This window comes from Oryctolagus cuniculus, chromosome 20, assembly GCF_964237555.1.
Source record: "Oryctolagus cuniculus chromosome 20, mOryCun1.1, whole genome shotgun sequence".
NCBI classification, from domain to species: domain Eukaryota; kingdom Metazoa; phylum Chordata; class Mammalia; order Lagomorpha; family Leporidae; genus Oryctolagus; species Oryctolagus cuniculus.
The window spans coordinates 27,103,461-27,131,391 of record NC_091451.1 but is presented as its reverse complement, the minus strand read 5'-3'; the positions used below and the strand labels follow the sequence as shown (position 1 = coordinate 27,131,391).

The 27,931-nt window shown below is 43.5% G+C and overlaps 1 protein-coding gene across 4 annotated transcripts in view; it reads left to right on the top strand.

Annotated features, from left to right (window-relative positions):
- The window catches only part of STON2 (stonin 2), a 190,950-nt gene that overhangs the window by 150,441 nt on the left and 12,578 nt on the right, over window positions 1-27,931 (top strand). For all 4 annotated transcript variants that reach the window (XM_008271961.4, XM_051826192.2, XM_051826188.2 and 1 more), the window contains one exon: window positions 24,045-25,877. In XM_008271961.4, coding sequence (XP_008270183.2) covers window positions 24,045-25,877 — 1,833 coding nt within the window. The remainder of the gene's footprint in view (window positions 1-24,044; window positions 25,878-27,931) is intronic.

Genomic DNA, 27,931 nt, shown 5'->3' with positions numbered 1-27,931 from the left:
ATACAGGCATCCTAAATGGGAGCTTCACCCACTGCACCAGAACAACTGCCCCTCAATTTAAAAAAAGAAAAAAATTATTTATATGGAAGGCAGAGTTACAGAGAGGTTGAGGCAGAGAAAGAGAGATCTTCCATCTACTGATTCACTCCCCAAATGATTGCAGTGGCTGGAGCTGGGCCAATCCGAAGCCAGGAGCCAGGAGCTTCTTCCAGGTCTCCTACGGAGGTGCAGGGGCCTAAGCACTGGACCATATTCTACTGTTTTCCCAGGCCATAGCAGAGAGCTGGATTGGAAGTGGAGGAGCTGAGTCTTAAACCGGCTCCCATATGGGATGCTAGCACTGCAGGTGGCAGCATTACCCACAATACCATAGTGCTGACCAGAGCCCCTCAATTTTTTTTTTAAAGTTTTATCTATTTATTTGAAAGTCAGAGCCACACAGAGAGAGGAGAAAGTTTTATCTATTTATTCGAAAGTCAGAGCCACACAGAGAGAGGAGAGGCAAAGAGAGAGAGAGAGAGGCCCTCCATCCAATGTCCCACCCCCCAAATGGCCACAATGGCTGGAGCTGCGCCGATCCGAAGCCAGGAGCCAGGAGCTTCTTCTGAGTCTCCCACATGGGTGCAGGGGCCCAAGGACCTGAGCCATCCTCCACTGCCCTCCCAGGCCACAGCAGAGAGCTGGATCAGGAGTGGAACAGCCAGGTCCTGAACCAGCACCCCAGGCCAAGGTATTAACCTGCTGCACCACAGCACTGGCCCCAACCCCTCCATTTTTAAATAGTGACTGTATCTTGCAACCTTGCTGCACTTGTTTATAATTATTTTTAAATTATTTTGCTGATATATTTGGATTTGCTGAGTACACAGTTATGTTGCCTGTGAATAAAGAGTTTTACCTTTTCTTTTTATTCCTTTTTCTTGCCTTATAATGTCTAAGGACTCCAGTGCAGCATTGAATAGAAGTGGTAAGATTGAGTTACCCATTCAGTATTTTCATGCAGTTAGCTGAGTGTTCTTTTTTATTTTTTCCACATTTTTTTTTTATCATTAATGGGTTTTAAATTTTATCAGATACTTTTCCTGAATTTGTTGAGATGGTCTCATAAGATAAACTTTAAAAAATTTTTACATTATCATCTTTTTTTTTCTTTTTTAATTTAAAAAAAATATTTAGGGGCTGGTCTTAAAGAGCAATGGGTTAAGCTGCCATTTGTGATACTGTAATCCCATGTGGGCACTGGTTTGAGTTCTGGTTGTTTTACTTCTGATTCAGCTCCCTGCTAATGGCCTTGGAAAAGCAGTGGAAGATAGCCCAAGTGCTTGAGTCTCTGCCACCCACATAGGAGACCCAGAAGAAGCTCCTGGTTCCTGGCTCCTGGCTTTGCTCTGTCCTAGCCCTGGCCTTTGTGGCCATATGGGGATTGAACCAGCAGATTGAAGATTCTCTCTCTCTCTCTCTCTGACTTTCAAATAAATAAATTTTTTTAAAAAGTTTAAAAATTTTTGTATGATTAGATCATGGATTAACAAACTTCAGAGGCATTCCTATTAAATCTTTCTAAATATCCATGTTGTCTCAATTGAATTTGAATTTAAATTTGAAGTTGAATTTAAATTTCTGTGAACAATACATTCATAAGTCATCTAATGGTAGAAAAGTAGCCTCTTTGTTGATCTTTCAGTCTAGTTTTAGAAGGTGCTTTTTTTCCCTCTCTGTCCCTACTTAAGTTTCTTGGGTGAAACTCCCAACAGTTACGTTCATCAGGCTTTCCTGTGGCTTCTCTTCTCAAGGAACTTAGTGGCCAAACTGGGAAAATAAACCCAAATAGATCATCCTGTGTGTAATGTGACAGGGGTGGGGATGGGGTCTTCAGGCCCCACTAGAATGCTTCATGACTCCCAGCACATAGTCTGAGCCCAGGGTGGCTTTGCTCAGAGGTAACTCAAGTCTGGCTTTCAAATCTGCTTGCTTAGTCATTCTGAAGCAGTGAAGCCTTTAGAGACTTGGAGCTGGAGGAAGCTCCCTCAGACTGGGCTGTGCATGCCATGTAGACTAGGGATAGACATAGGTTATTATTTCCAGCTGCTGCAGTTTGTTTTTATGGAACAGGAAGTCATAATCTGGAAAGCCACAAGTCCTTGATAGTTCATTTCCCCTTTCCGGAAGGGAAGTGTCACTCACCTGCCAGCACTAGGCTGCCAGTGGAGTTGCAGAGCCCCCAAGGGGGTGTCAAAAGTATGCCTTTTTTCCCTCCCTTTCTAATTATAATTTCCTGATACAGAGAATGTTTTTTCTCTTTTTTAATACTTAATGTGCATGGGACATGAGTATCAGTTATTTTCCTTGCCCTATACTAATTATTACAGTTAGAAATTTTTAGACTAAACAAAAAAATCCAAAACTTGGAATACATAAATGTCCTCTTTATATCCTTTCATGAGTAATAATGAAAGTAATTTAAATTGTATAGTGTAACATTTTATGATGGTATTTACATGCATTCATGTGTCCCTTCTGGTCTTCACAACCATTTTGTGGTTAAAGAACACAAATAAACATTTATTTAACTGTATATTTACTTATTTATATGCAGAAAGAGGGAGAGACAGAAAGAAAGAAGTCTCTCATTCACTGGTTCACTCCATAAATGGTTGCAATGGCTAGGACTGGGCCAGGCCAAAGACAGAAGCCTAGAACTCTGTTCCTCTCCCACTGCGTGGCACTTGGGCCATCTTCTGCTGCTTTCCCAGACATATTAGCAGGGTGCTGGATCAGAACTGGAGCAGTAAGGACTCAAACCAGCACTCATATGGGATGCCAGCATCCCATGTGGTAGCTTAATCCATTGCATCACAGTGCTGGCATTGAAAAAATTAATATTCTCTTTAAAAGTGAGGAACCTGAGACTCAGAATTTGAGAAACTTAATCAACATTATGTAGTTCTAATTATGGTGATCTGCCATGCCAGACTAGTCAAAACTGAAGGTTGTGAACTCTGACCTCCTGGGTTTAAATGCTGGCTCCTCCACTTGGCCAAATCACTTAACTTGTATGCCTTAGTGAGCCCACCACTAAAATATGGATAATGGTAGGATCCACTTCATTAAAGTATCTCCAGGATCAAATGAGATCATTTTGGTTCATCTCTAGACAGAGCGCCTGGCATACAGTACATGGCTGACAAGGCTCAGCCATGCCACTGCTGTTCTCTGGGAGGTAGCAGTGGTGGGTTAGTGCTCTTCTCTCCTTCCACCTTCTTTTCCTGCCCTAAAATCTGCACCCTATTTTAGAAGGTACCCAGAATATATTCATGCTATAGAGATCTCATTTTCTGGCTCAGTTTTGTCCTGATGGGAAAGACAGTATGTGTGTGTCTCTTCTTATATGTTCTGATCTTAATCAGAAGTTTTTAAAAATTTTATTTGTTTATTTTCATTTATTTGAAAGGAGGAAAGAGAGAGAGGGAAAGGAAGAAAGAGAGAGAGTGGCAGAGACATCTTCCATCTGCTGGTTCACTCTCCTCAAATGCCCACAACAGCTGGTGGCAGGCCAGGCCGAAGCTGGGAGCCTGGACCTCTATCCAGGTGTCCCATGTGGGTAGCAGGGACACAAGTACTTCAGCCATCACCTGCTTCCTCCCAGGGGGTATGTTAGCAAGAAAGTGAATCAGAAGCAGCTCGAACTGGAGCCCATGCATTCTAATATGGGATGTCTGTGTCCCAGGTGGAACTTAACTACCACACCAAACACTTGCCCCTTAATAAGAAATCTCAAGAAGATGATTTCATTTTTGCTCTGTAAATATTTTAGGGACTATTTATTTTTTATTTGCTGACAACTTTTATAAAATTCATGCTGACTAGTGCCTACTGTTGAAGGAAGTGTAGAAGTTCCTGTGCTATGCAATGTATGCTCTTGAAAAGACTTCGAGGAAGCAAATCTCTTAAGTTTTACAACATGCCCCATAATGTAATTACGATTTTTGCTTAGCTATAGGCACATGGTTCTACCTCTAGGTCCTCTGCTTGACTTCTCTTTTAGTTGCAGAGAGCAGACAGCCACCAGTACCACACACTATCCATGCCATCTGCTGTGTCTAGCTACAAAGAAGAGTCCAGCTCATCCCTAGGAAATGTCCTCAATGTAGGTCATCAAGGTTACATTTTTAAATAGTAGAAGGCAGCTTGTTTGTCAACATTTCAGGTGTCACAGCTGAGCAAGAAGCTAATTTGGAATTAGAAGCCCTGGGGGCTAGCGCTGTGGCATAGTGAGTTAAAGCACTGGCATCCCATATGGGCGCCAGTTCTAGTTCTGGCTGCTGCACTTCTGATCCAGCTCTCTGCTGTGGCCTGGGAAAGCAGCAGAAGATGGCCCAAGTGCTTGGGCCTCTGCACCTGCGTGGGAGACCTAGAAGAAGCTGCTGGTTCCTGGCCTCAGATCAGCTCAGCTCCAGCCACTGTGCCATTTGGGGAGTGAACCAGTGGATGGAAGACACCTCCCCCTCTCTGCCTCTGCCTTTCAAATAAAAAAATAATAATAAATTCAAAAAAAGGATGAAAGAAATTAGAAGCCCTGAGTCCATATTACCTCATCTCTGTCTGCTGAAGACTCTGACTTTAAATCTCAACAGACAGGCTGGCGCTGGCGCCGTGGCTCACTAGGCTAATCCTCTGCCTGCGGCGCTGGCTAGCACCCCGGGTTCTAGTCCTGGTCAGGGCGCCGGATTCTGTCCCGGTTGCTCCTCTTCCAGTCCATCTCTCTGCTATGGCCCGGGAGTGCAGTGGAGGATGGCCCAAGCCCTTGGGCCCTGCACCCACATGGGAGACCAGGAGGAAGCTTCTGGCTCCTGGCTTTGGATCAGCGCAGTTCTCCGGCCACAGTGGCCATTGGGGGGTGAACCAAGGGAAAAGGAAGATCTTTCTCTCTGTCTCTGTCTCTCTCACTGTCCACTCTGCCTGTCAAAAAAAAAAAAAAAAAAAAAAAAAAAAAGTCAACAGACATCAAATTTCCTTCATGAAACAAATCATCGCTGTTGAGTATCCTTTATGCAGTTGCACACTTTAATATAACTTTCCACATATCCTGTGTGCCTCCACTGAGGCAGCCAGACGTGTATGTGCTGGAGTTAATAGATTTTAGTGCTCTGCCCTGCAGATTCTTGTAGCATACATAATGATCCTAACCGCTCAGTCAGGCACGGCCAATAACTACTTGCATTTACCATCCTTCCCACTGAATGTTTTGAATGTTGTAGGTTCTAACACTGCATATACAGAACAACCCCTATTTGTAGAAATGCATGTGTGTTTATGAACGTGTCCTTGCAATGTAAGAGAACTTGAAGGAAAACAGTTACTATGGTGACACTGATCATCTGAGGGGGCCATAGGATTTAAGTGCTCTATTTATGTGTAATTTGCATCTTCCAAATATTCTTACAACTTCTTCCTTACATTTGTCTAGATGCTTCGTCTTTCTGATATTCATATGAACAAATGCCTGTTTTATAACAGTGACTGGAACATCTATAAAACCAGTGTGTCTTGAAAATAGATGCATGTGTGCATGTGTTATATTCAATGTACCTAAATCCCAAGTCATCCCCATCTCTGTGGCCCTAGGGACAGATGGTGTCTTAGTCTGTTCATGTTGCTACAGCAAAATACCTGAGACTGACTGAGTCATCTCTAGACAGCAGAAACTGGTGTCTCACGGTGTTGGTGGCTGCAGTGTACAAACCCAAGGCAACAGGAGGTTCGGTATCCAGTGTGGGCCTTGTCTCTGCTTCCACTATGGCACCTTGAATGCTGAAAGAACAGAGGCGTAAAAGGGCCTAGCTAATTCCCTAGAGCCCTTTCATAAGGGTTCTAATCCCATTTTTTTTTCTTTTAAAGATTTGTTTGAAAGAGTTACAAAGAAATCTATCTGCTGGTTCACTCCCCAATATGGCCACAACAGCCAGGACTGGGCAAGGCCAATGCCAGTAGCTTCTTCCAGGTTTCCTACGTGGGCAGCAGAGGCCCAAACACTTGGGCCATCTTCTGTTGCTTTATTAAGGTCATTATCAAGGGACTGGATTGAAAGTGGAGCAATCGAGATACGAACCAGTGCCTAACAAGGAATGCTGGCATCACCGCGTCTTAACCTTCTATACTACAACACCGGCCCCTCTAATTCCATCCTAGAGGACTTAATAACTTCCAGGGCCCTGCTTCTGAATATTATCACATTAGGTCTTGGGTTCTAATAGAGGAATTTTGGGAGAACACATGCATTCAAATCATAGCAGATGAGGATAATATTGTGGCACTGTGGATTAAGTCACCACCTGTGATGCTGGCATCCCATATGCATACCAGTTGGAGTCCTGGCTACTCTACTTCTGACACAGCTCCCTGGTAATGGTCTTGGGAAAGCAGCGGATGATGACCTAAATGATTGTACCCCCGCCATAAACATGGTAGACCCAGAAGAATCTCCTGACTTCAGCCTGGCTCACCTCTGGGCAATGTGGCCAATTAGAGGGTGAACCAGCAGATAGAAGATTGATCTCTCTGTCTCTCCCTGTCTCTAACTCTGCCTTTCAAAAAATATAATAATGAAATCATAAAAAAAAAAAAAGCAGATGGGGAACCAGTCAATTAAGTGGAGTCTGTCAGTTCAGAAAGTATAAAGAGATATGAAATGTTCTTGCCCTTCTACTCTCCCTGTTCCTCTAATTACTTGATCCTATTTCCTTCTCAGAAACATTGGAGAGTTTTGAAAAGGACATGACCTCTTTGATCTCCTGTGTAACAAACCTTTCATCCTAGATCCATAGTAGATGTAAACAAGTTTTGGTTGAATGGCTCTGTAAATAAATCTTTATTCCAAGAGTACTTTCTGAATTTTTATATTATACCTCCAGAATGCAGTAACTGCCCATGAGGGACCAAGCCACTTAAATTCATGAGTATTTTAGGGCTCTTTTGAAACCAAAAACTGCCTCAACACCTCAGTAGTAATTATAGGCCTAACCATATAGTGATTGGTCACTTTTCAGGGTTTGGAAGCGTGTTCACATGTGTTACTGCACATTTTCTTCTTAAACGAATTTGTGGACTGGAACAGAAATTGTGATTATTCCAAATTACAGTGAGCAAATGGCACAAAGAAGCTTGCCCAGTTCCAGAGTGTGTTTTTACAAGAACCAGGACAAGAAATAAAACCTTCTGTTCTGTAGCTTTCTAAAAGGTCCCACAGTGCCAATCATCTGTTTCCATGATCTTCCCCAAGGGCATATGGGCTCTAATGAATAATTATAACAACAGTGCCAAGTACTTATATGTTTGCTATGTACACTTGGTGTACATTAACCCAACAACGTTAGAGGTAATTACTATTATTGCTTCCCTTTTACATTTGTCGAAAATGAGGCCTGGTGCATTTAACTAACTTACCCAAGGTCACAGGGCAAGTAGGTGAAGTAGCTAGGATTTGAACCAGCTTGGAGCCACAACCCCTGCTGTTGACCACTTGGCAGTGCAGTCAGGCCTGTCTGCTTCCTACATGTTTATGCCTAAGTTTACCCAGGCCAAAGATGGCCATTCTTCCAATAAAGAGTCTTAAAACTTTTTTCAACCAAGTTCATGGGATTTGAATTATGTGACATAGCAGGTACTCGTTCAAGTTCCAGCTGCTCCACTTCTGACCCAGCTCTCTGCTACAGCCTGGGAAAGCCATAGAAGATGGCCCAAGTGCTTGGACCCCCTGCACCCATGTCGAAGCTTCTGGCTCCTGGCTTTGGATCAGCTCAGCTCTAGCCATTGTGCTAGAGTGAACCAGCAGATGGAGGACCTTTCTGTCTTTCCCTCTCACTGTCTGTAACTCTACCTTTCAAAGAAATTAATTAATTCTTAAAAAAAAAAAAGAATGTAGTTCTGTCTTCTTGTGGGAAAAGAATAGAGAGGCATAACAAAATTGAAATATTTGAGAAATGTTGGATCTAGCAATTAAAATGCCACTTGAGGCACCTGTATTTCCGTGTCACAGTGCCTGAGTTCAAGTCCTGGCTCCACCTGATTTCAGCCTCCTGCTAATGCACACCCAGTGATGCAGCAGATGATGGCTCAAATACTTGGGTCCCTGCCGCCATGTAGGAGACCTGAGTTGCGTTCACAGCTCCTGGTTCTTGCCTGGCCCACCACTGGGGCATGAACCAGTGGATGGGAGCTCTCTCTCTGTTCTCTCTCTTTCTGCATTTCACATAAATCAGCTTAGGAATTTTTTTTAGTTGAAATGTTTTTGTTCAGTAGTCAGACAAGTTTGGGAGGTTCTGGGAACTTATATCTGCCCATGCTTCCTATGAAGATCTTTTCATATAGCTCTTGCCTGGCTGCTAAGGAGCTTGGATTGCAAGCAACAGAGGCCAGTTTCACTAACTTTTAGGCCAACGGAATTTATTATAAAGATATACTTACAGAATAAAAAAAAATACTGAACACTTGACATTTGGGAAGATGGTATATCAACTTCTGTGTTTCAAGCTACCCCAAAATTTAATGGCTCCAAAAAAAGGTGAAATTTCTTTAGCTCTTGATTCTGCAGATTAGCAGTCTAGGCAGGGCTTAAGTGTTCCCCAGTTTGTGCTTTGCTCAACTGATCACCTTGTACTCCCTCTTAGATCTGCAGTCACTTGCCTGATTAGCTACTATGTCTTGATTCTCGTCCATGTGATCATTCATCCCCAAGAATGCCACTCATGAGATAGTCTCAGTGTTCTAAGTACAGCAGAAAGGGGTGAGCCTGATGTGTGAGCACATTTCAAATTTCTGCATGCAAGATATGAATTTGGTCTCAATTAATGCAAATCACATATGGGACTGACGATGAGCATGGATAGAGAAGGGAAGAATCTGTGGCTATTATTGCTATTTCTCAGAGAGTGTCAGGAACCATGGTAGCTTTGAAGTTCAAGGTGAGAACAGATGTGCCAGGTTATTAGAGTGCCTGCAACATTTTCTTGCCCTTGAGCCAGATCATTCAAGATTTTCGAAGAGAATCTGACTTTGAACCATATGCGTTGTGGATGAAGCACCTTCATTGACCATCCATGAAGCTTGAATGAGAAGGGAAAAATTCCCCAAAGGACAATTATGAAGTTATAACCCAAAGTAGAAGGAGGTATAGAGAGCAAGCAGTACAGTATTCCATCCCTTTCTGTTGTTCACTATATTGACTTTGTTCTCTGAACCATGTGGGTTGACTTTTTCTCTAAGACTTTAGAAAGAGCAAAAGTTTCTATCTCAGCCTGTGGCTTAAAAAAATAGACAATTTAGAACATTTGCCTCAAAAGACACTGTAAAGCTGGTGTTGACCATGATTTACAAAGATCTCCCAGGCATTCCCTGTTCTTGTCATTGCTGTGTCTTCATTGGGTACTAAGGGGACAGCCAAGAAAGGGACATGAAAAGACTGATGTTCTGGTGTAAGGTCATATCATCCTTGGCCTGTCGGTAAATATAGCAAGTGTTTATTCAGGTCAGTTTTATGATTCTATAGCATTTGAAGAGTGATTTTAAAACTTTATAGAAAGCTAAGCAAGAGTGTGAAAAAGTCAATGTTTAGCAGAATTCCAAGCAACAGGGAAAGTTGGAGATAGGCTGTTAGCATTTCACTGAGCTGGAGCATTGGACTGAATTATTGGCCAAATAACAGAAGAGCTTAAGGGGATAGTAGATCTTTCTTTTTGAAAAAATACCTTTCCCTTTGAACTGACAGCCAAGGCCATTTTTCTGGTTATAATAGCCTGCTCTTGTAAAGGATAGAGAGGAAGTGATATCTGTGTGTTGCAGGAGAACCTAGGCCAAGTGTTTGAAACATGTCTAGTGAGTTACCAGTTTTTCCAAATATTTGATCATGTTTCCCAAAGGTTTAGACTTGAGCCTCTAATATTTTCATTTGTAGATACACTATATTTTAAATTATTTATAAATTATAAATATTTAGGTATTTTAGTCAATGTTTTATAACAGATATACAAAAAAAACCAGAAATATTTATTTTAAAAGATTGTTTATTTGAAAGGCAAAGTGGCCGGCGCCGCGGCTCAATAGGCTAATCCTCCACCTTGCGGTGCCGGCACCCCGGGTTCTAGTCCTGGTCAGGGCGCCGGATTCTGTCCCGGTTGCCCCTCTTCCAGGCCAGCTCTCTGCTGTGGCCAGGGAGTGCAGTGGAGGATGGCCCAAGTGCTTGGGCCCTGTACCCGCATGGGAGACCAGGAGAAGCACCTGGCTCCTGGCTTCGGATCAGCGCGGTGTGCCGGCTGCAGTGGCCATTGTGGGGTGAACCAACAGAAAAAGGAAGATCTTTCTTTCTGTCTCTCTCTTTCTCACTGTCCACTCTGCTTGTCAAAAAAAAAAAAAAAAAAAAAAGGCAAAGTAATACAGAGAGGGAGAGGGAGAGATAGAGATCTTACATCTGCTGTTTCACCCCAAATTCCTGCAACAGCCAAGGTTGGGCCAAGTCAAACCCAGGAGTCAGCAGCTCCATCTGGGCCTCCCATGTGCATAGCAGGAGCCCAGGTATTTGAATCGTCATCTTCCCTGTCCGAGGCACTTTAACAGGAAGCTGAATTAGAAATGGAGTAGCCAGAGCTTGAACCAGGCACCCAAATGTGCTGCCTATCTGGAGCAGCAACTTGGACTTAAAACATGGCATCCAGTCTGAAAAAGTAAAAATATTAAAAAGCTGGGTTGAAAAGTGAACAAAAGTAGATGTTCTATAACATTTTCTGCCCATGCCCCAGTGGATCACCCTGCTTACCTCAGGCTGCTCCTCCATTTTGGGGACTACTTGTCTGGATTACTAGAACATCTTTTACTTGCCCAACTTAAAAAGTAGTTCTTTGCACTAGAGGGATAATAGCAAGTTGAGTGTTCTGCCTTGTCCAAAGTGTATTCATGACTTCACGCTCTGTTACGCAGTCAGTGCTCATACTTCTTTGTTCTGTGCACAGTGCCTTTGTGAATGTGTATGTCTGTTACTGGAAGTACAGAATCTCAAATCCCTTGTAATTCACAAGCCTTTGAGGACTTATCTCTGTGGGAAATATGTAGACTCATGGAATCCTAACCTGAAACATATCATTCTCTTTATCCATACCTGTCTCTTTTTTCCATTCTCTCTCCCTCTTTCCCTTTCTCTTCCATCACACTGATAATCATATAACTTCAAAGACATTCTCCCTCTATACTCTCCCACACGCTTCTTTTTTGCTTCCTTAAGAAATTTAAATGATTATACATATCTGTTTTTTTTCTTATTGTACTGACATATGAGCTATGGGCCAGGCATTGTTAAATTCTGTGTCCATTAATGATCTCACTAACCCCCATAAGAACCCATGAAGAAGTTGCTGATATTATTCCCCTTAAGAATTGAGAAATACTGAAGTTTAGAGAGTGTGAAGTAATGTTAGAAGAGCTCACCGTTTTCCTGTGCCAAGATCAGGTCAGTCTGACTCCAGGAACAAGGTTTATCCTTGGTTGCCTGCAAGTGGCTCAAAATAGACAATGGAGACCAACATGAAGCCAGGAACTCAATCCAGTGTCCGTGCAAGTCATTTCTAAGCTGGCCTTTCACTTACAGGCCTTGTCTTCACCCAGAAGACACTTGTGTCTATATACTGAAAGGTGTAGGTACTTTAGCAGGAAATTTTGAGTAGATGAATAGTCTCAAAATAAATTTTCATTCTTTTTGTCTGCTGGTTACCTTATGAGGGCTCCTAAAGTATTTGAGAGATTCAGGAATGCAACTAGAGCTCTGTCTGCCATAATAGATCTATAGTCATGCTGGAAATTAGTTGTATTCCTTATTTTACTAAGCAGTTATCTTAACTTGAAATGCTTAAAGTTTTACAAATTTCATCTGTTTGTAAAAATTTCCCCTTTGATCTTGGTCTTTAAAAGAAAGCTGGACAAATACTGAAATGACATCAAATTCCCACCTGCAGATTGAATTGAAAATAAGTGATCTCCTGCATGCATGAGCTGGTTGGTTATTCTGCTGTCACCATCATTGCTGGAAAGTCCACATAAAGAGCAATGAGCTTTCTCTAATACAGGGGAAAGGGAGTCATCTGTAAAGGTCCTTCAACTTGCAGAAACTGCTCGTAACCTTCCTATGGATGATGTTGGCCAGGTGATTGCACTCCTACTCCCAACAGATTTGGATTTCTTCTGGAAACTATACTACTGCCTAGCAAAGGTCACAGAGGGAAGATAGTCCAACCTGACACAGACTCAGTCAGACTGCTGTACTCCTCCTTATGCCCCTTACACTCGTACACAAGCATACGTGATCCAGTGCGAGAGCCAGCTCCTTTTCTTTGCCGTTACCACCAGTGCCTCTCACTTCCCCCCAGACCAAATTTACAGTCAGTTTTGATGAAACAGAGACTCCCATCACTATGATTCAAAATGATCAGACTTTGAATCTGGTCTATGGTAGAAGGGCTTTCCTAAATAACTGTGATTTGGAGGATGGAGCCTCATCTGAGACAACATGAGAAACGGATACTAGAAAGGCACATTAAGCCAGGGAATCAGCACCAAAGCATTTTGTTGTGTGAGGAAGGGACCAAAAGTAGGAATCTAAAGATTGAGTATTGGGGAAGGCCTAGGGAAGTAGAAAATAGTGAAATAGAAGAAAAGGTTTAGAAAAGAAAGGAAATAGTTGAGTCTTCATCACTGGGTGAGGATAAACTTCAGCAACACACAGGAAACAAGGTATCCCTGGGGACCAAGATTGTGGTCATTGACTTAAGCTACTGCCAATGCTGGCATCCCATATCTGCTGTGATCTGGCTCTCTGCTCATGTGCCTAGGAAGACAGTAGAAGATGATCCGAGTGCTTGGACCCTTGCAACCCAAAGCCAGGACAGAGTTTTTGTATCCTGGCTTTGGCTTGGCCCAGACCTGACTGTTGAAACCATTTGGGGAGTAAACCAGCAGATGGAGGATCTGTTGCTGTGTTTGTCTGTCTCTCCCTTTCTCTCTGTCACTCTGCCTTTAAAGTAAATAAATAAATCTTCTAAAAGACCTAGCAATAAAAAAAATTTTTTTTTTCTTCTGGACCACTCAGCAAACTTAAGGTCTGGTACTTGTTTCTCTGAACAGCAAAACAACAACAACAGAAAGAGGTGAAATGTGTTGGGTCAAGCTGTGTTGATAAGCAGGGGACAACTGGCAGGGCAAGAGGGACCAGGGAAGGTGCTCTGTACTGCTTCATAGGTTCACTCAGTAAATCAAAACCAGGGTGTCGTGCTGAAGGTTCTAGGCAGGTTTCTGTTAGGTGGTGGTAAGTAGTACTTCAGATTGGCTTCTTGACTTTGGGGATATCTCTGACCAGGTGACTGCCAGCACCAAAGCGTCCTATGTCCTGGACAATGCTGAGGACAAATGAATAGAATTATCCTCTGACTCTTTAATCACAATATACTGTGATGGCTAAACAGGCCCCAGCGTCTTTTATGCAAGTGAGCTGCTCCTTTGATAAGGTTCAGATGACTCATGCCCTTCTCTCACCTCTACACATTAGATGGTGACATCACTTGACCTTTGGCCTAAAGACATCTCTGTATAAATGGGTGTTGAATCTTTTTAATTAGCTTCCTTTTCCCATTGAGCAATGCTGTTAAGTTGTGTGTCAGGATAGCTCCTGCTAATCTCGAAGGCAATGGGAAAAATTAACCAGATTTTAACTTAATGAAAAAAACATTAAGAAAATATTAGGATTAATGAAAATGAGAAGCAGGATTTGACTTCTAATATCATTTTGGGAAGTCTAATTAAAATCGCCGAATCTCAGCCTCTGCAGAAAATGAAAGGGTCAGATCTTACTATTTCTAAAATCTTGTCAAGCCCTAAAATTCTTTGTTCTCTTTTTCACTTTATAGATTACTCCTAAATACTTAAGTGCCTATTATGTATCTGGGGCTGATTATATCATTTTAACTATATGTTCTTATGTAACAGTGAATGCTATTTTGTGATGAGAAACTTGGCAATAATCTAAAAATATTTGTTCTTGACACTTCTAATAAATTCTAGTGAACTCCTCTCAGTGAGTTTTCTGCATTTGGCATTGCAGTAACAGATTAACGAATGGGAAAAAGGTGGCAGGATATCTGCTACATTTAAAACGCAGACACTGTTAACCCTGCCCTTTAAAGTGCTACCTTTTTCTTTAATTTTTGTAGCTTTGATTACCATTGTGACCACTTTAATACAATTTTGTCTCTTAGGAGCCGAAAATAGATTGTGGTTTAATAGCAGAATCCACCATTTCTCTTTGGTTCCCATCAGTAAAGAAACTAGGAACCTCTTAGGTACAGGAAATTTTTTTTGTGGTGCAAAATGAGAACGTACTTTTCAAAATGAGTGGCTTTTTTTGGCAGCAACCCAACTCATAATAAAAGCACTTGAGCCAGCGCCGCGGCTCACTAGGCTAATCTTCCACCTTGCGGCGCCGGCACACCGGGTTCTAGTCCCAGTCGGGGCGTCGGATTCTGTCCCGGTTGCGCCTCTTCCAGGCCAGCTCTCTGCTGTGGCCCGGGAGTGCAGTGGAAGATGGCCCAAGTCCTTGGGCCCTGCACCCCATGGGAGACGAGGAGAAGTACCTGGCTCCTACCATCGGATCAGCGCGGTGCACCGGCTGCAGCGTGCCGGCCGCGCCGGCCATTGGAGGGTGAACCAATGGCAAAGGAAGACCTTTCTCTCTGTCTCTCTCTCTCTCACTGTCCACTCTGCCTGTCAAAAAAAAAATTTTTTTTTAAATAAAAAGAAAAAAAAAAGCACTTGAAGATAGCAGGTGGAAGAGATTGTGATTAAAATAATCCTGGATATTTGGTTTTATTTTAATGTCAATAAAATGGAAAGACAAATATAGTTAACATATTCAGGATAATTAGTTTTTGTCTATTTCTTTTGTAAAAATATTTATTTATTTATTTATTTATTTAAAGATAGAGTGACCGAGATAGGGAGACACACACACACACACACAAACATACACACAATTTTTCATCTGCTGGTTCACTCCCCAAATGCCCACAACACATGTGACTGGGCCAGGTCAAAGCCAGGAGCTAGGAGCTCCCTCTGGGTCTCCTCCATGGGTGGCAGAAATCCAGATATGTGGGCCATCATCTGCTGCCTTCCAGACACATTAGCAGGAAGCTGGATCTGAAACGGTGGTGGGACTTAATCCAGGCACTCTGAAGTGGGATGTGGGTGCCCCAGCCCACAGCCTAGTTTGCTGTACCACCATGTCCACCCCATTTTTTGCCTGTTTCTTTTTTCCTTTTGTTTATTTTTTATATGAAAGGAACAGATTTCATGTATTTCCTAGATACAGTTTTGAGAACATAGTGATCCTTCCACCGTCCCTTTCTTACTCCCTCCTCTCCTCCTTCCTTTCTTATTTTTAATTTTTGCAGTGACATATTTTCATCTTACTTTATGATCGTAAACTTAATCCTCCACTAAATAAAAAATTAAATAAATAGTAAGTAGAATGACCACTGTTCTGTGGGAGTATATTTGCCGATTTCTGACTGGAGAAATTTGCCAGTGTTTCCCACCTCCCCACCCTCATATTCAGTACCAGCCACACCAGTCATAACAGCTTAGGAAAGGTCAGCTGTCTTCTCAGGATTAATTAGTGGTGATAGGGAACTAATTTTGGAGTCATTGCTGTGATGCAGTGGGTTAAGCCACCACTTGCCCTGCCAGCATACTGTAAGCGTGCCAGTACACATCAAAGCTGTTCCACTTCCAATCCAGCTCCCTGCTAATGCACTTGGGGAAGCAGTGGAAGATGGCCCAAGTGATTGGGCCCTGGCACCCATATGGGAGAGCTAGATGAAGCTTCTGGATCCCAGCTTTGGTCTGGTCCAGCCCTTGGCGTTACGGCCATTTGGAGAGTGAACCAGCAAATGGAAGATTTCTCTCACTCTATGTCTCTCCTTCTCCCTCTGTAACTCTGCCTTTCAAATCAAAAAAATGAAAGAACTGTTTTGAACTTTGATTATTTCTTTTTTTGAAGATTTATTTATTTATTTGAAAGTCAGAGTTGCACAGAGAGAGAAGGAGAGGCAAAGAAAGGTCTTCCATCTGCTGTGTGGGAGCAACTGGGAGCAACTCGGACTAGACTAAGTTACTGGAATTAAGACTTATTCTATGCATCTGCTCTCCCACAATATGGCGCTGGGAGAGGAGCAAACAGCTTCTACCCAGCTGCCTTTCACCAACTTGACAAGCTGCAGGAGTTGCTCCTGATTGGAGGAGAGCAGCGTACTCGGCGTGTGGGTAGCAGAGTTGGGATTGGTGGAAGAGGACTATAAAGGAGGAGAGAGACAACATGCACCAGGAACATCTAAGGGGAACATCTATCTGAAGGAACACCTGTGCAGCCCCCGAGAGAGCCGGCCGGCGGTGTGCCGCTCCCCCGCGGAAGTGGGGAAAGTGGCCAGGGGGAACCGCCCTTCCACGGAGGTGGAAGGGACAGTAGCCAACCCGGGAAGAACCAGCAGCAAACCCGGGGAGGGCCGAGCAGACAGAAGAACAGCGCAGGGTCCTGTGTCGTTCCTCCACGAAGAGGGGGAGCGACACTGCTGGTTCACTCCCCTATTGGCCGCAATGGCCGGAACTGCGCCTATTCGAAGCCAGGAGCTAGGAGCTTCTTCCAGGTCTCCCACGTTGGGGCAGGGGCCCAAGGACTTGGGCCATCTTCTGCTTTCCCAGGCCATAGCAGAGAGCTGGATTGGAAGAGGAGCGGCCAGGATTAGAACCGGCACCTTATGGGATGCTGGCACTGCAGTGGCGGCTTTACCCGCTACACCACAGCACTGGCCCCTGATTGTTTCTTTATCTTATAAGCAATTCACTGTTTTTTATAAATTAAAAGCAATTCTAATTAAATAAATTTTATAAATTAAAAGCAATTCTAATTCTCTTATCCCATGTTTTAGTCCATTTTCTCCTGCTATAACAGAATACCACAGACTAGGTAAATTATAAACAATAGGAGTTTATTTTAATGGTTACAGAGATTGGAAATTCTGGGATACAGGCTGTATCTGATGAAGACCTTCTTGCTTTGTCATGACATCACAAAGAGCATCACGTGGTGAGAGAGAAGAGGAGGAAAGGAAGGGTGGGGAAGAAAGAACAAAGGAGCATTCGATTCACTTTTTTAACAAACCCACTCTGAAGATAACTAAACCACTCCTGTGATAACAGTGTTAATCCACCTAATCTCTTCCTGAAGTCCCCACCTCTTAATCTCATCACAGTAGTAACTAAATTTCAACACGAATTTCAGAAAAGATCATTCAAACCATAGCACCTCATGTGAAACATTTGTTTTCACATCAAAACTTTATGAAATGTTATAGGCTTTCTAACATACATATGCTTTATAAAATGAAATGTATCATTCTGATAGTAGTAGTAGAGCATCCGCTGTCTACTGAAGATTCGTTATTTGCCTGTCAAGTGGGATTTGATATTTTCTGAATTTCATTAATGAGAAAACTGAAACAGGGAAATTTAAAACTTGCCCAAGGTCACATAGCTAATTAAGCTACAGGTACCAAATTGAAAACCAGGCAGTCTAATTTCTTACTATAGGGTCTTGTCATTGTTCACACAGCAATTTATCAATTACCATGTGAATAAACATGCATCAGGAGCATTATCTTAATCACTACCATGATATTCTATTTTGATACTGTAACAGTTTATATAACCAGTCTCCCAAATGTTGGACATTCAGGTTGGTTACAAGTTTTCTATGATGCATTGTTGTGATAAGCATCCACTATATATTATCACTAAAAGCTTGTCTTGTTATTTCCTTAGAGTAAAATCCTATAAGTAGAACTCTCTCTCCCTCTCTCTCTCTCTCTCTCTATATATATATATATATATACACACACACACACACACACACACATATATCTTATAGTATATCTCTACTTTTGGGGGGAACTTGCACAAATTTTCAAATTGCCCTCCAGAAAAAAAATTTTTAACGTATTTGTTTATTTGAAAGGCAGAGTTATAGAGAGAGAGAGAGAGAAAGAGATCTTCCATCTCCTAGTTCACTCCCCAAATGGCCGCAACAGCTGGGCTGGACCAGCCAGGAGCTTCATCCGGGTCTCCCACAAGGGTACAGGGGCCCAAGGACTTCCACTGCTTTCCCAGGCCATAAGCAGAGAACTAGATTAGAAGAGGAGCAGGGGCTAGTGCTGTGATGTAGTGAGTAAAGTTGCCACCTGCAGTGCCAGCATCCCATATGGGCACTGGTTCGAGAACTGGCTGCTCCACTTCCTGCCCCCGTGTAGGAGACCAAGAAGAAGCTCCTGGCTCCTGGCTTCAGATGGGCGTAATTCCAACCATTGAGGCCATCTGGACAGTGAACCAGCAGATGAAGACCTCTCTCTCTCTACCTCTCTGCCTCTCCTCTCTGTGTAACTCTGACTTTCAAATAAATAAATCTTCAAAAATAAAAAAAGAAGAGGAGCAGCCAGAACAGGCACCCATGTGGGATGCCAGCATTGCAGAGGGAGGCTTAACCTACTATGTCACAGCGCCAGCCCCAACATTTATATTTCTTTATTCGTGACTTTTTTCTTTGCATTTTAATATTTATTTGAGGGAGTAGATCCACTTTTATTAAGGATGCTAACTTTTTGTCACATACAATGCAAATATTTCCCCTAGAAATTACATATACAGATAAATTGCTTTTCATATATGAAAGTCCAGAGAACATCCTGCACTGAAAAGGGGCTCAGAAAGATACACAATGAAACCTTTGTAATAACACTTGAAAATTCCATTCAGTCATAGGAGAAAAGGAGCAAAATTAAAAGCTGACAAATAATGTGAAAAGGCAGGGGTGGGGAACTTCCTGGCCCATGGGCCACATAAGGCTGGCCAAATCCTTTGCTCTGTCCTTGCCAAGATAGCTGTGAGCAGTACTTTAAATTCATTGAATCTGTAGCAGGCTAATTTTTAAGTTGATAATTTTGTGTGGATATTTTAAGTATACAAATGGCCAGCCCTTGACGTGAAAAGAAGATTCTCCACCCCTATTTAGGGATGTCAGTGTTAATAAGGAAAACTTTTGTTGTTGTTGTTGTTGTTGTTAGATTTTTATTTATTTATTTGACAGGTAGAGTTAACAGACAGTGAGAGAGACAGACAGAGAAAGGTCTTCCTTCTGTTGGTTCACCCCGCAAAGTGGCCGCTACAGCCAGCACTGCACCGATCCGAAGCCAGGAGCCAGGTGCTTTCTCCTGGTCTCCCATGCAGGTTCAGGGGCCCAAGCACTTGGGCCATCCTCCACTGCCTTCCTGGGCCACAGCAGAGAGCTGGACTGGAAGAGGAGCAACCAGAACTAGAACCTGGCACCCATATGGGATGCCGGCGCTGCAGGCAGAGGATTAACCAAGTGAGCCACGGCGCTGGGTCCCTTGTTGTTTGTTTTTAAAGATTTATTTATTTATTTGAAAAAGTTACAGAGAGAGAGAGAGAGAGAGAGAGAGAGATAATGAATCTTTTATCCTCTGATTCACTCCACAAATAGCCACAAAGGCCGGGGTTGGATCAAACCAAAGCCAGTAGCCTCAAACTCCATCCAGGTCTCCCACACAGGTGGCAGAGGCCCAGGGCCTTGGGCCATCTTTTGTTGTTTTCCCAGGCACATTAGCAGGAGCTGGATTGGAAGCAGAGCAGCTGGGACTCGAACTGTGCTCACCTGAGTTGCTGGCATTGCAGGTGGCAGGTTAACCTGCTGTGCCACAACTTCAGCCCCAAGGCTTTTTTCTTCATAAATGATTTCACAGAAAAACAAATTCTCAATTTCAGAAATTTGATCTATGTTCCACTGCCATCTGAAAGGATGGTTATTTAAAATAGTTGGCAATTACAAGACATGAAAACAGCCCAAAGAAAGAAATTTATAACAGTGTTTTGATGTTTCTTAATGACTGCCAAAGAGAAAATAAAATTTCTGGAAAAATAATTTAAATCAAAAAATTCTCCAAATTTAAAGATGCTTCATTTAAATTGTGTTACCCTTTGAGGCTTCCATTGTGACACAGTGAGTTAAGCCACTGCCTGCAATGCTGGCATCCTATATGGGATTACTATTTTGAGTCCCTGCTGCTTCACTTCTGATCCAGCTCCCTGCAAGTGGACCTGAACCCACATGGGAGTCCCAGATAGAGTTCCTTGCTCCTGGCTTCCTCCTGGCCCCAGCTGTTGTAGCTATCTGGGAAGTGAACCAGCACATGGAAGATTTCTCTTTCTCTCTCTCTCTCTCTCTCTCTCTGCAGTTCAAATAAATAAAAATAAATGTTAAAATAAATTGTGTCACAACAATGATGCTTCCAAACTGTCTGGGACTTTGGTGTGATGTTAAACAGCATGATTTGAAAAGGAATTTAATCTTCAGAAGATAATCTTCAGCAAAGACAGCCTTCTCTGCTTTCTTGACTCAGGAGAAGATTAGAGATTCCGTTTGGGGGACAAAATCTCCAGCAGGGGTGAGCATTTGGCTTAATGGTTAAGAAGCAGTTAGGACAACTGCTTCCCATGCTGAAGTACGTGGGTTCAATTCTTGGTTCTCTCTCCTGATTCTGGCTTCCTACTGACTCCTACTCTGGGAACCCTCAGGTGATGGCTAAAGTAATTGGGTTCCTGCCACTCACATGGATTGATTTCCTGGTTCCTGGTACTCAGCTTGGGACTGGCCCATTCCTGGCCTTTGTGGGCGTTGGGAGAGTGAACCAGCAGATAAGAGCTCTCTGCTTGTCAAATAATAATGATTAAAACAAAAAAAGGTTCCCAGTAGAAGCAAGTGTTAACAGCTCTGGCAGAGGCCATCCTCGAAAGGAACAGTGCTTTAGTTATTTTAAACTAGGAAATGAGGTAGATGTTTGGCCTCACCATTTAGATGCCACTGGGGTTGCCTGCAACCTACATTGGGGTGCTTAGATGTGGGTCCTGACTTCACTTCTGTTTCCACACATTGGGAGGTAACAGGTGAGATCACTCAAGCAGTTGAGTCCCTGGCCCTATATGAGAGACCCAGATGGAGATCCAGGCTGCTTGTTTAACCTGGGCTGTTGTGAATATTTAGGGAGTGAACCATCAGATGGAGGAGCTCTGTGTCTCTCTCTCTGCCTTTTGAATGGGAAATAAATAAATTAAAAAGTAACCTTGGGGAATAGTGATGGCCTCCAAGAGGGCCAAGAAGGAATTGTTTGGGTGGGAACACTGTTATTACAACAGTTCCATAGAGCTGCCTAATTAGAAATGCAGACATTTTGAAACATAACCCTTCTCCAGTTGTCCAGGAAGGCTCAGCTAACGTTCCAAGGAATTGATTGTATTTTACTCAGGGCACAATGTTCCCTTTAGCCTTCATTACAGAATAATACTAAGTTAAGTATAAATACTGTAGTCCCAGATTGTTTTCTTAGCCTTTCTGTTCATTTTTCAGAAAATAAATCACTTGTATGTCTATAAAAATGGATTCATGATTACCTCAAAAGAAATGTACATCTTTTGTTTTAAATGCTTTGAAATCCCTTTTTGGTGCTGTACCTGTAGAAAATTTTTTTGCTCATTACATTCCTTGGGTGGGTATGGATACACGTGAATGTGTACTCATGTGGTTATCCTGTCTTTTGAAAGTGACATTTTTAGTTGAAGGAATTGCTCTCTGTGTGGATGGATTACTTGGAAGATGAGTGACAAACCAGCCATCCCACCCACGTGTGATTGCATGTGCAATTATGTGGCAATGCTGATTTCCTGTGGTTGGATGTGATATGCATGAAGGTTTAGTGAGGCAGGCAGAAAACACACCATTTGAGTATTCATTTCCCCTTGATTCCAGATGACTGGCAGTGGAAACAGTGGATGGCAGAAATGCCTGCGCACATCCTCTGGAGACCCAGAAAGTAGGAGAACTGCTCCAAAGTGAAGTTTCTTTTCTCACTCATTCAGTCAACAAACCCTTGCAGAGTATCTGCTCTGTGACAGACATTTGTAGTCTGTGCTGTTCCTCCAGAATCCATTCTTCTTGCCAAAGGCCTCATTTCCCCTCCTTTGCTGCAACCCCAGCTGACCCACAAGGGTCCTTATACTGCTGCAAAGGTTTGGCTTATTTCCTCTTCAGTACTCGAGTCCCTCATCTCCTTCTTTGAAGGCTGTACTAAGGTGGAGTCTTATGTGTAATAACCTTTTAATCATAAAATAAATAAGCCCCAAGGTAGAAGACCATTTCAGAGGGAACAAAGGACGAAATTATATCGTGCATTTTCTCATGTTATTACACACTTGGAAACTTTTTTTTCTTCAAGTCTTATTTTATTTATTTGAAAGGCAGTGTGACAGAGAGAGGGAGAAATAAAGTTAAAGAGATCTTCCATCTGTTGGTTCATTCCCCAAATGGCTGCAACAGCCAGGCCTGGGCCAGGCCAAAACCAGGAGCCAGGGATTCCAACTGGGTCTCTTATGTGTGTGGGAGAGGCCCAAGCACTTGGGTCATCATCTGCTGCATTCCCAGGTGCATAAACAGGGAGCTGGATCAGAAGTGGAATAGCTGGGACTTGAAACAGCATTCATATGGGATCCTGGCATTGTGGGCTTAACTCAGTGTGCCATACATGTACCTGCTTGTCAACATTTTAATGGCTAGGTATTATTCCTTTTCTTAACTTTCATCCAACTGTTGGGTTCTTAAAACATTTTGCTTTCCCCCTCCAACAATAAATTATACTGTAAAATACTGTACAGTAAATTATACTGAAATGCAATATCTCTATTCTTTGAAACTGTTCCACAATTTGAATTTATTTCCCTAGGGTATAGTTCTTAAACCATTGTTATGAACATTTGTAAGAACCTTAATCTAAATTGCCAATCCACTCTTCAGAGCTTTTGTAGAAATTTACAATCTCAATTTAGCATTGTTCTCAAGGTGCCCCTATTCTTCATGAATACAAAAAACTTTGAAAATCTTCCTTGAATTTTTTGTTTAATTTGTATTTTCTGTATTATGCGTGAGATTGGAGATTTTTCACATGATTATTAGACATTTTAGTTTCTTTTTCATAAGTTGTTTTCTGTCTTTTCTACTAGAGTTTTTATGTTTCTCTTATTCCCTTGTATGAATTTGTTACATGTTAAGAGTATTAACATTTCATCTTTAATATTTATTGATAATATTTAAGATAAAATCCCAAGTTTATTTTTTGCAATCACATTATTATAGAAGATAATTAGTTTTTTAAATAACAGCTTATTTTATTTATTTATTTATTCAAAAGGCAGAATTGCAGAGAGAGAGAAGTCTTCCATTTGCTGGTTCACTCCCCAAATGGCAACAGTGGGTGGAGCTGGGCTGATCCAAAGGCAGGAGCCAGGAGCTACTTTGGGGTCTCCCACATGGGTGCAGGGGCCCAAGAAGTTGGGCCATATTCTGCTGCCTTCCCTGGCCATAGCAGAGAGCTGGATCAGAAATGGAGCAGCCCTGGCTCAAACTGGCACTCACATAGGATGCTGGCACTGCGGGCAGTAGCCTTACCTGCTATGTCACAGTGCCGGCCCCAGCTTATATTATTTTATATAGGGGGCAGTTTTAGACATTTAAAACATTAAGAATATATACCTTAAAACTCAGTACAGAAAACATCTATTCCAGAAGCTTCTATAAAATGAAGAGGAAGCCTTTTGACTGAAATTGCAAAGGATCTTATTCCTGCCACTGAGCGCTTCTGTACTGACAGAGCCATTGCGATCTTACTGAATGTGATGGCCCTGTGGTGTACCCATGACAGAATTACAACATCTATGCCCAGATGAAGCAGTTGAAGAAGGTGACGAGCTGCTTTGGGATTTACAGTGTTCCCACACTTCAGTGTCCCACACCTGTAGAGGCCCTGAATGGCATTCCTCATATGTTCTTCTTTTCTTCGTAGACAATTCTTCCTCGCTCCAGGAAGATGAAGAGGTAGAGATGGAGACCGCTGGCTGGCAGGCGGCTAGTCCAGCCATGAATGGGCACCCTGCCCCTCCAGTGACTTCTGCTCGTTTCCCCAGCTGGGTCACTTTTGATGACAATGAAGTCCTTTGCTCTTTGCCACCAGTCACCTCTCCTCCGAATGCACCACCTGTTGCATCTGTGACCCCAGAAGTCCCGTATAACTCAACTGGGTCATTTAAAAAGAGGGACCGTCCCAAGAGCACGTTGATGAACTTCTCCAAAGTTCAGAAGCTGGACATTGCCTCCTTAAACCGTCCGCCATCCAAAACCGAGGCTCCACCGTGGAGGGCAACCAACCCGTTCCTGAATGAGACCCTCCAGAATGTTCAGCCCTCCCCCATCAACCCTTTCAGGGCTTTCTTTGAGGAGCAGGAGAGACGCTCCCAAAACAGTTCCGTTTCCAGTACCACAGGCAAAAGCCAGAGAGACTCCCTCATCGTCATCTACCAAGACGCCATCAGTTTTGATGACTCAAGCAAAAGCCAGTCACACTCTGTTGCTGTTGAAAAACTCAAACAACTCCAGATTGATGACCCCGATCACTTGGGCAGCGCGACACTACCTGATGATGACCCAGTAACCTGGATGGAGCTAGACTCTCACCTGCCTGGGTCAGCACTCTCCCAGCCCAGGGACGGGTGGCCCATGATGCTGAGAATCCCTGAGAAGAAGAACATCATGTCTTCCAGGCACTGGGGACCAATATACATCAAACTGACAGACACTGGGTACCTGCAGCTCTATTATGAGCAGGGCCTAGAGAAACCATTCCGTGAGTTCAAGCTGGAGATCTACCATGAGATTTCAGAACCCCGGCTTCAGAATTACGATGAGAACGGCAGGATCCACAGCTTGCGGATAGACCGTGTCACCTACAAGGAGAAGAAGAAATACCAGCCCAAACCTGCTGTGGCCCACATGGCAGAAAGGGAACAAGTGATTAAGCTGGGCACCACCAATTACGATGACTTCCTGAGCTTCATCCGTGCAGTGCAGGACCGTCTCATGGAGCTGCCCGTGTTGTCCATGGAGCTGAGCACAGTTGGTTTGAATTACCTTGAAGAGGAGATAACAGTGGACGTCAGAGATGAATTCTCTGGCGTTGTGAGCAAAGGGGACAACCAGATCCTCCAGCACCACATCTTGACACGGATCCACATTCTGAGTTTCCTCTCTGGGCTTGCAGAGTGCCGCTTGGGCCTCAACGACATCCTCGTCAAAGGGAACGAGATAGTTTCACGGCAGGACATCATGCCCACCACGACCACCAAGTGGATCAAGCTCCACGAGTGCCGTTTTCATGGGTGTGCAGACGAGGACGTTTTCAACAGCTCACGGGTCATCCTGTTCAACCCTTTGGACGCATGCCGGTTTGAGCTCATGCGCTTCAGGACGGTGTTTGCCGAGAAGACCTTGCCTTTCACGCTCAGGACGGCAGCAAGCATCAACGGGGCAGAGGTGGAGGTGCAGAGCTGGCTGAGGATGTCCACCGGCTTCTCCTCCAACCGGGACCCTCTCACTCAGGTTCCCTGTGAGAGTGTGATGATCCGTTACCCTGTGCCCAGCGAGTGGGTGAAAAACTTGCGCAGGGAGAGTGTCCTGGGGGAAAAGTCTTTGAAAGCCAAAGTGAACCGGGGCGCGAGTTTCGGCTCAGCTAGTCTCTCTGGCTCTGAGCCAGTCATGAGGGTAACCTTGGGAACTGCCAAGTATGAACATGCCTTCAACTCCATCGTGTGGAGGATCAGCCGACTGCCTGACAAAAACTCAGGTGAGAGCGGGTTTCTCCTCTGTGGTTGCAAAGGGTTGGAATCAAAATTCTACGTCATATTCCTGTGTGTTTATTTTGCATGATGGAAATGGTAGTGGGGGAGGGTGCAAGAAAGGAGAAATATTAGCACAAAGTTAATAAGCATAGGAGCTCAGTTCACTCCCTTCCACTCCCCACCCTATAACCATTATCACTTCTTCCATAAAACTGTGTGTTATTCTTTCCACTGGGCTGCTAAGTAGCTTTCCAGGGACTCTTTTGAATTTTTATTCTTTTGGGACTCATTAAAATATTAGCTGTGGGGATGGGCATTTGGTGTAGCAGTTAGGATTCCACTTGGGAAGCCTGCATCCCATATTGCAGTGCATGGATTGGAGTCCTGGCTGTGCTCTTAATTCCGGTTTCCTGCTAATGCAGAGCCTGGGAGGCAGCAAACAATGGCTTGAGTATATGGATCCTTGCCACCTCTGAGTGAGATCCAGAGGGAGTCCCTGGCTCCTGGCTTTGGCCTGACCCAGCCCTGGCTGTTGGTTGGACATTTGGGAAGTGAACCAATAGATGGAACATATTCTCTCTTGCTCTCTTTAACTTTCAAGTAAAAAAAACAAAAACAAAAACAAAATGTAAATAAAGCATAAACTGTGGTATGAAGAGCAGTCATTTCTGGATCTTGGAATGCTTCTGGTTCTAACTGTGCCCTGGATGCAGGCAAAGGCCTGGTACAACGCATGTGAGAGGTTAGATTCTGACTCGAGCCACTGTGTGTGAGGCCTATCGGGCATAATATCTCAGGCTTGGAATTTGGCTCTTGCACTTGGGGAATGGGAAGAAGGAGAGATGGTCTCCGATCAGACTGAAGATCCAGCCAGGATGTGAAGACACAAAAGGGCTGAAAATCCGTCAGACAGAAAAGTAAAGGAAGGAATGTTTGGTTGAAGCTTGCCAGCCCTGCTGGCCTGCTCACAGTTAGGAGGGATGCGTCTGGGCTTGGGTGAACCCAGAAGGGCAATGACTTTCCTGATGTGTCCAGTGATATTTAGTGATAACAAAACTCAGGAGCAGTCGAACCACCTGTAATGGCCCAATTTCTTCAAGTAAGTCTGGTGACTTGAGTGGCACACAACAAGCCTACGAGCCTTTTTTTGTTTGTTTGTAAAGAATTTTGCCCCTCTGTTAACAAAAAGTAGATTTGCTGATATTGTTGTCTTATGCGATCATGCTTTTTCCCTTCTTGCCTCCACCTCCCCTGAGTGTGAGTGGCCATGGTATCATATCCTGAATGTAATATGATGGCAAGACGCAGGAGGGGCTGGCCAGGCAGTCTGGGGAGAGGGCACACACCAGGCCCTCTGTGTCAGACACTGGGTGTAGCAGTGCAGACTGAAGAGACAATTGGACCTCTGTGCGGGAGGCTGCATTTGCCACCCTCTGTCTCCACACTGATGGACTTTTTAAAACAAAGTCTTCCTCTCTGTGCTTGCTTATTCATTTCCCTTGAAATCAGCCCTGTGTTCTCCTGGTGATAGCGCTATGATTTCCACCTCCTCTGTGGGGCCATTCTGAATTGACAGAGGAAAGGGAAGAACCCGGAATTCTCTTTTGGTCCCAAAGCCCTTGGGGAGAGAGAACTGTGGGATTCCTGGGTTTTTGAGTTGGAAGGGACCTTGGGAATAACTTAGTTAAGTCTCTTCATCTTCAAGATAAGAGAAGCCCTAGGAGGTGACGTGACTCATCTGAAGCCATACAGCCACATCCAGGGCTCTCCTGTCAATGGCCCAGCTGCCTCTTAGTGGATGAAACCAGACAAACACAAACTTGGAATAATTTCTACTGGCAGACCAGAGATTTGTGGTTTTCCCATTGTGTACAAATATAGCTCATTTGTTCAAAGTGATTTCTCTTATATATTTACTAAATGAGGGGGTCTTTGAGTATAAGCATCAAAGAAAAAGAAAAGTTGTTGGTTGGATTTCGGTAGCTCAGAGAACTGCAGAGAAGGTTGAAGAAACAGTCTTCAAGGTAGTTCTAGTAACAAACGGATTGATGTCTCCTGG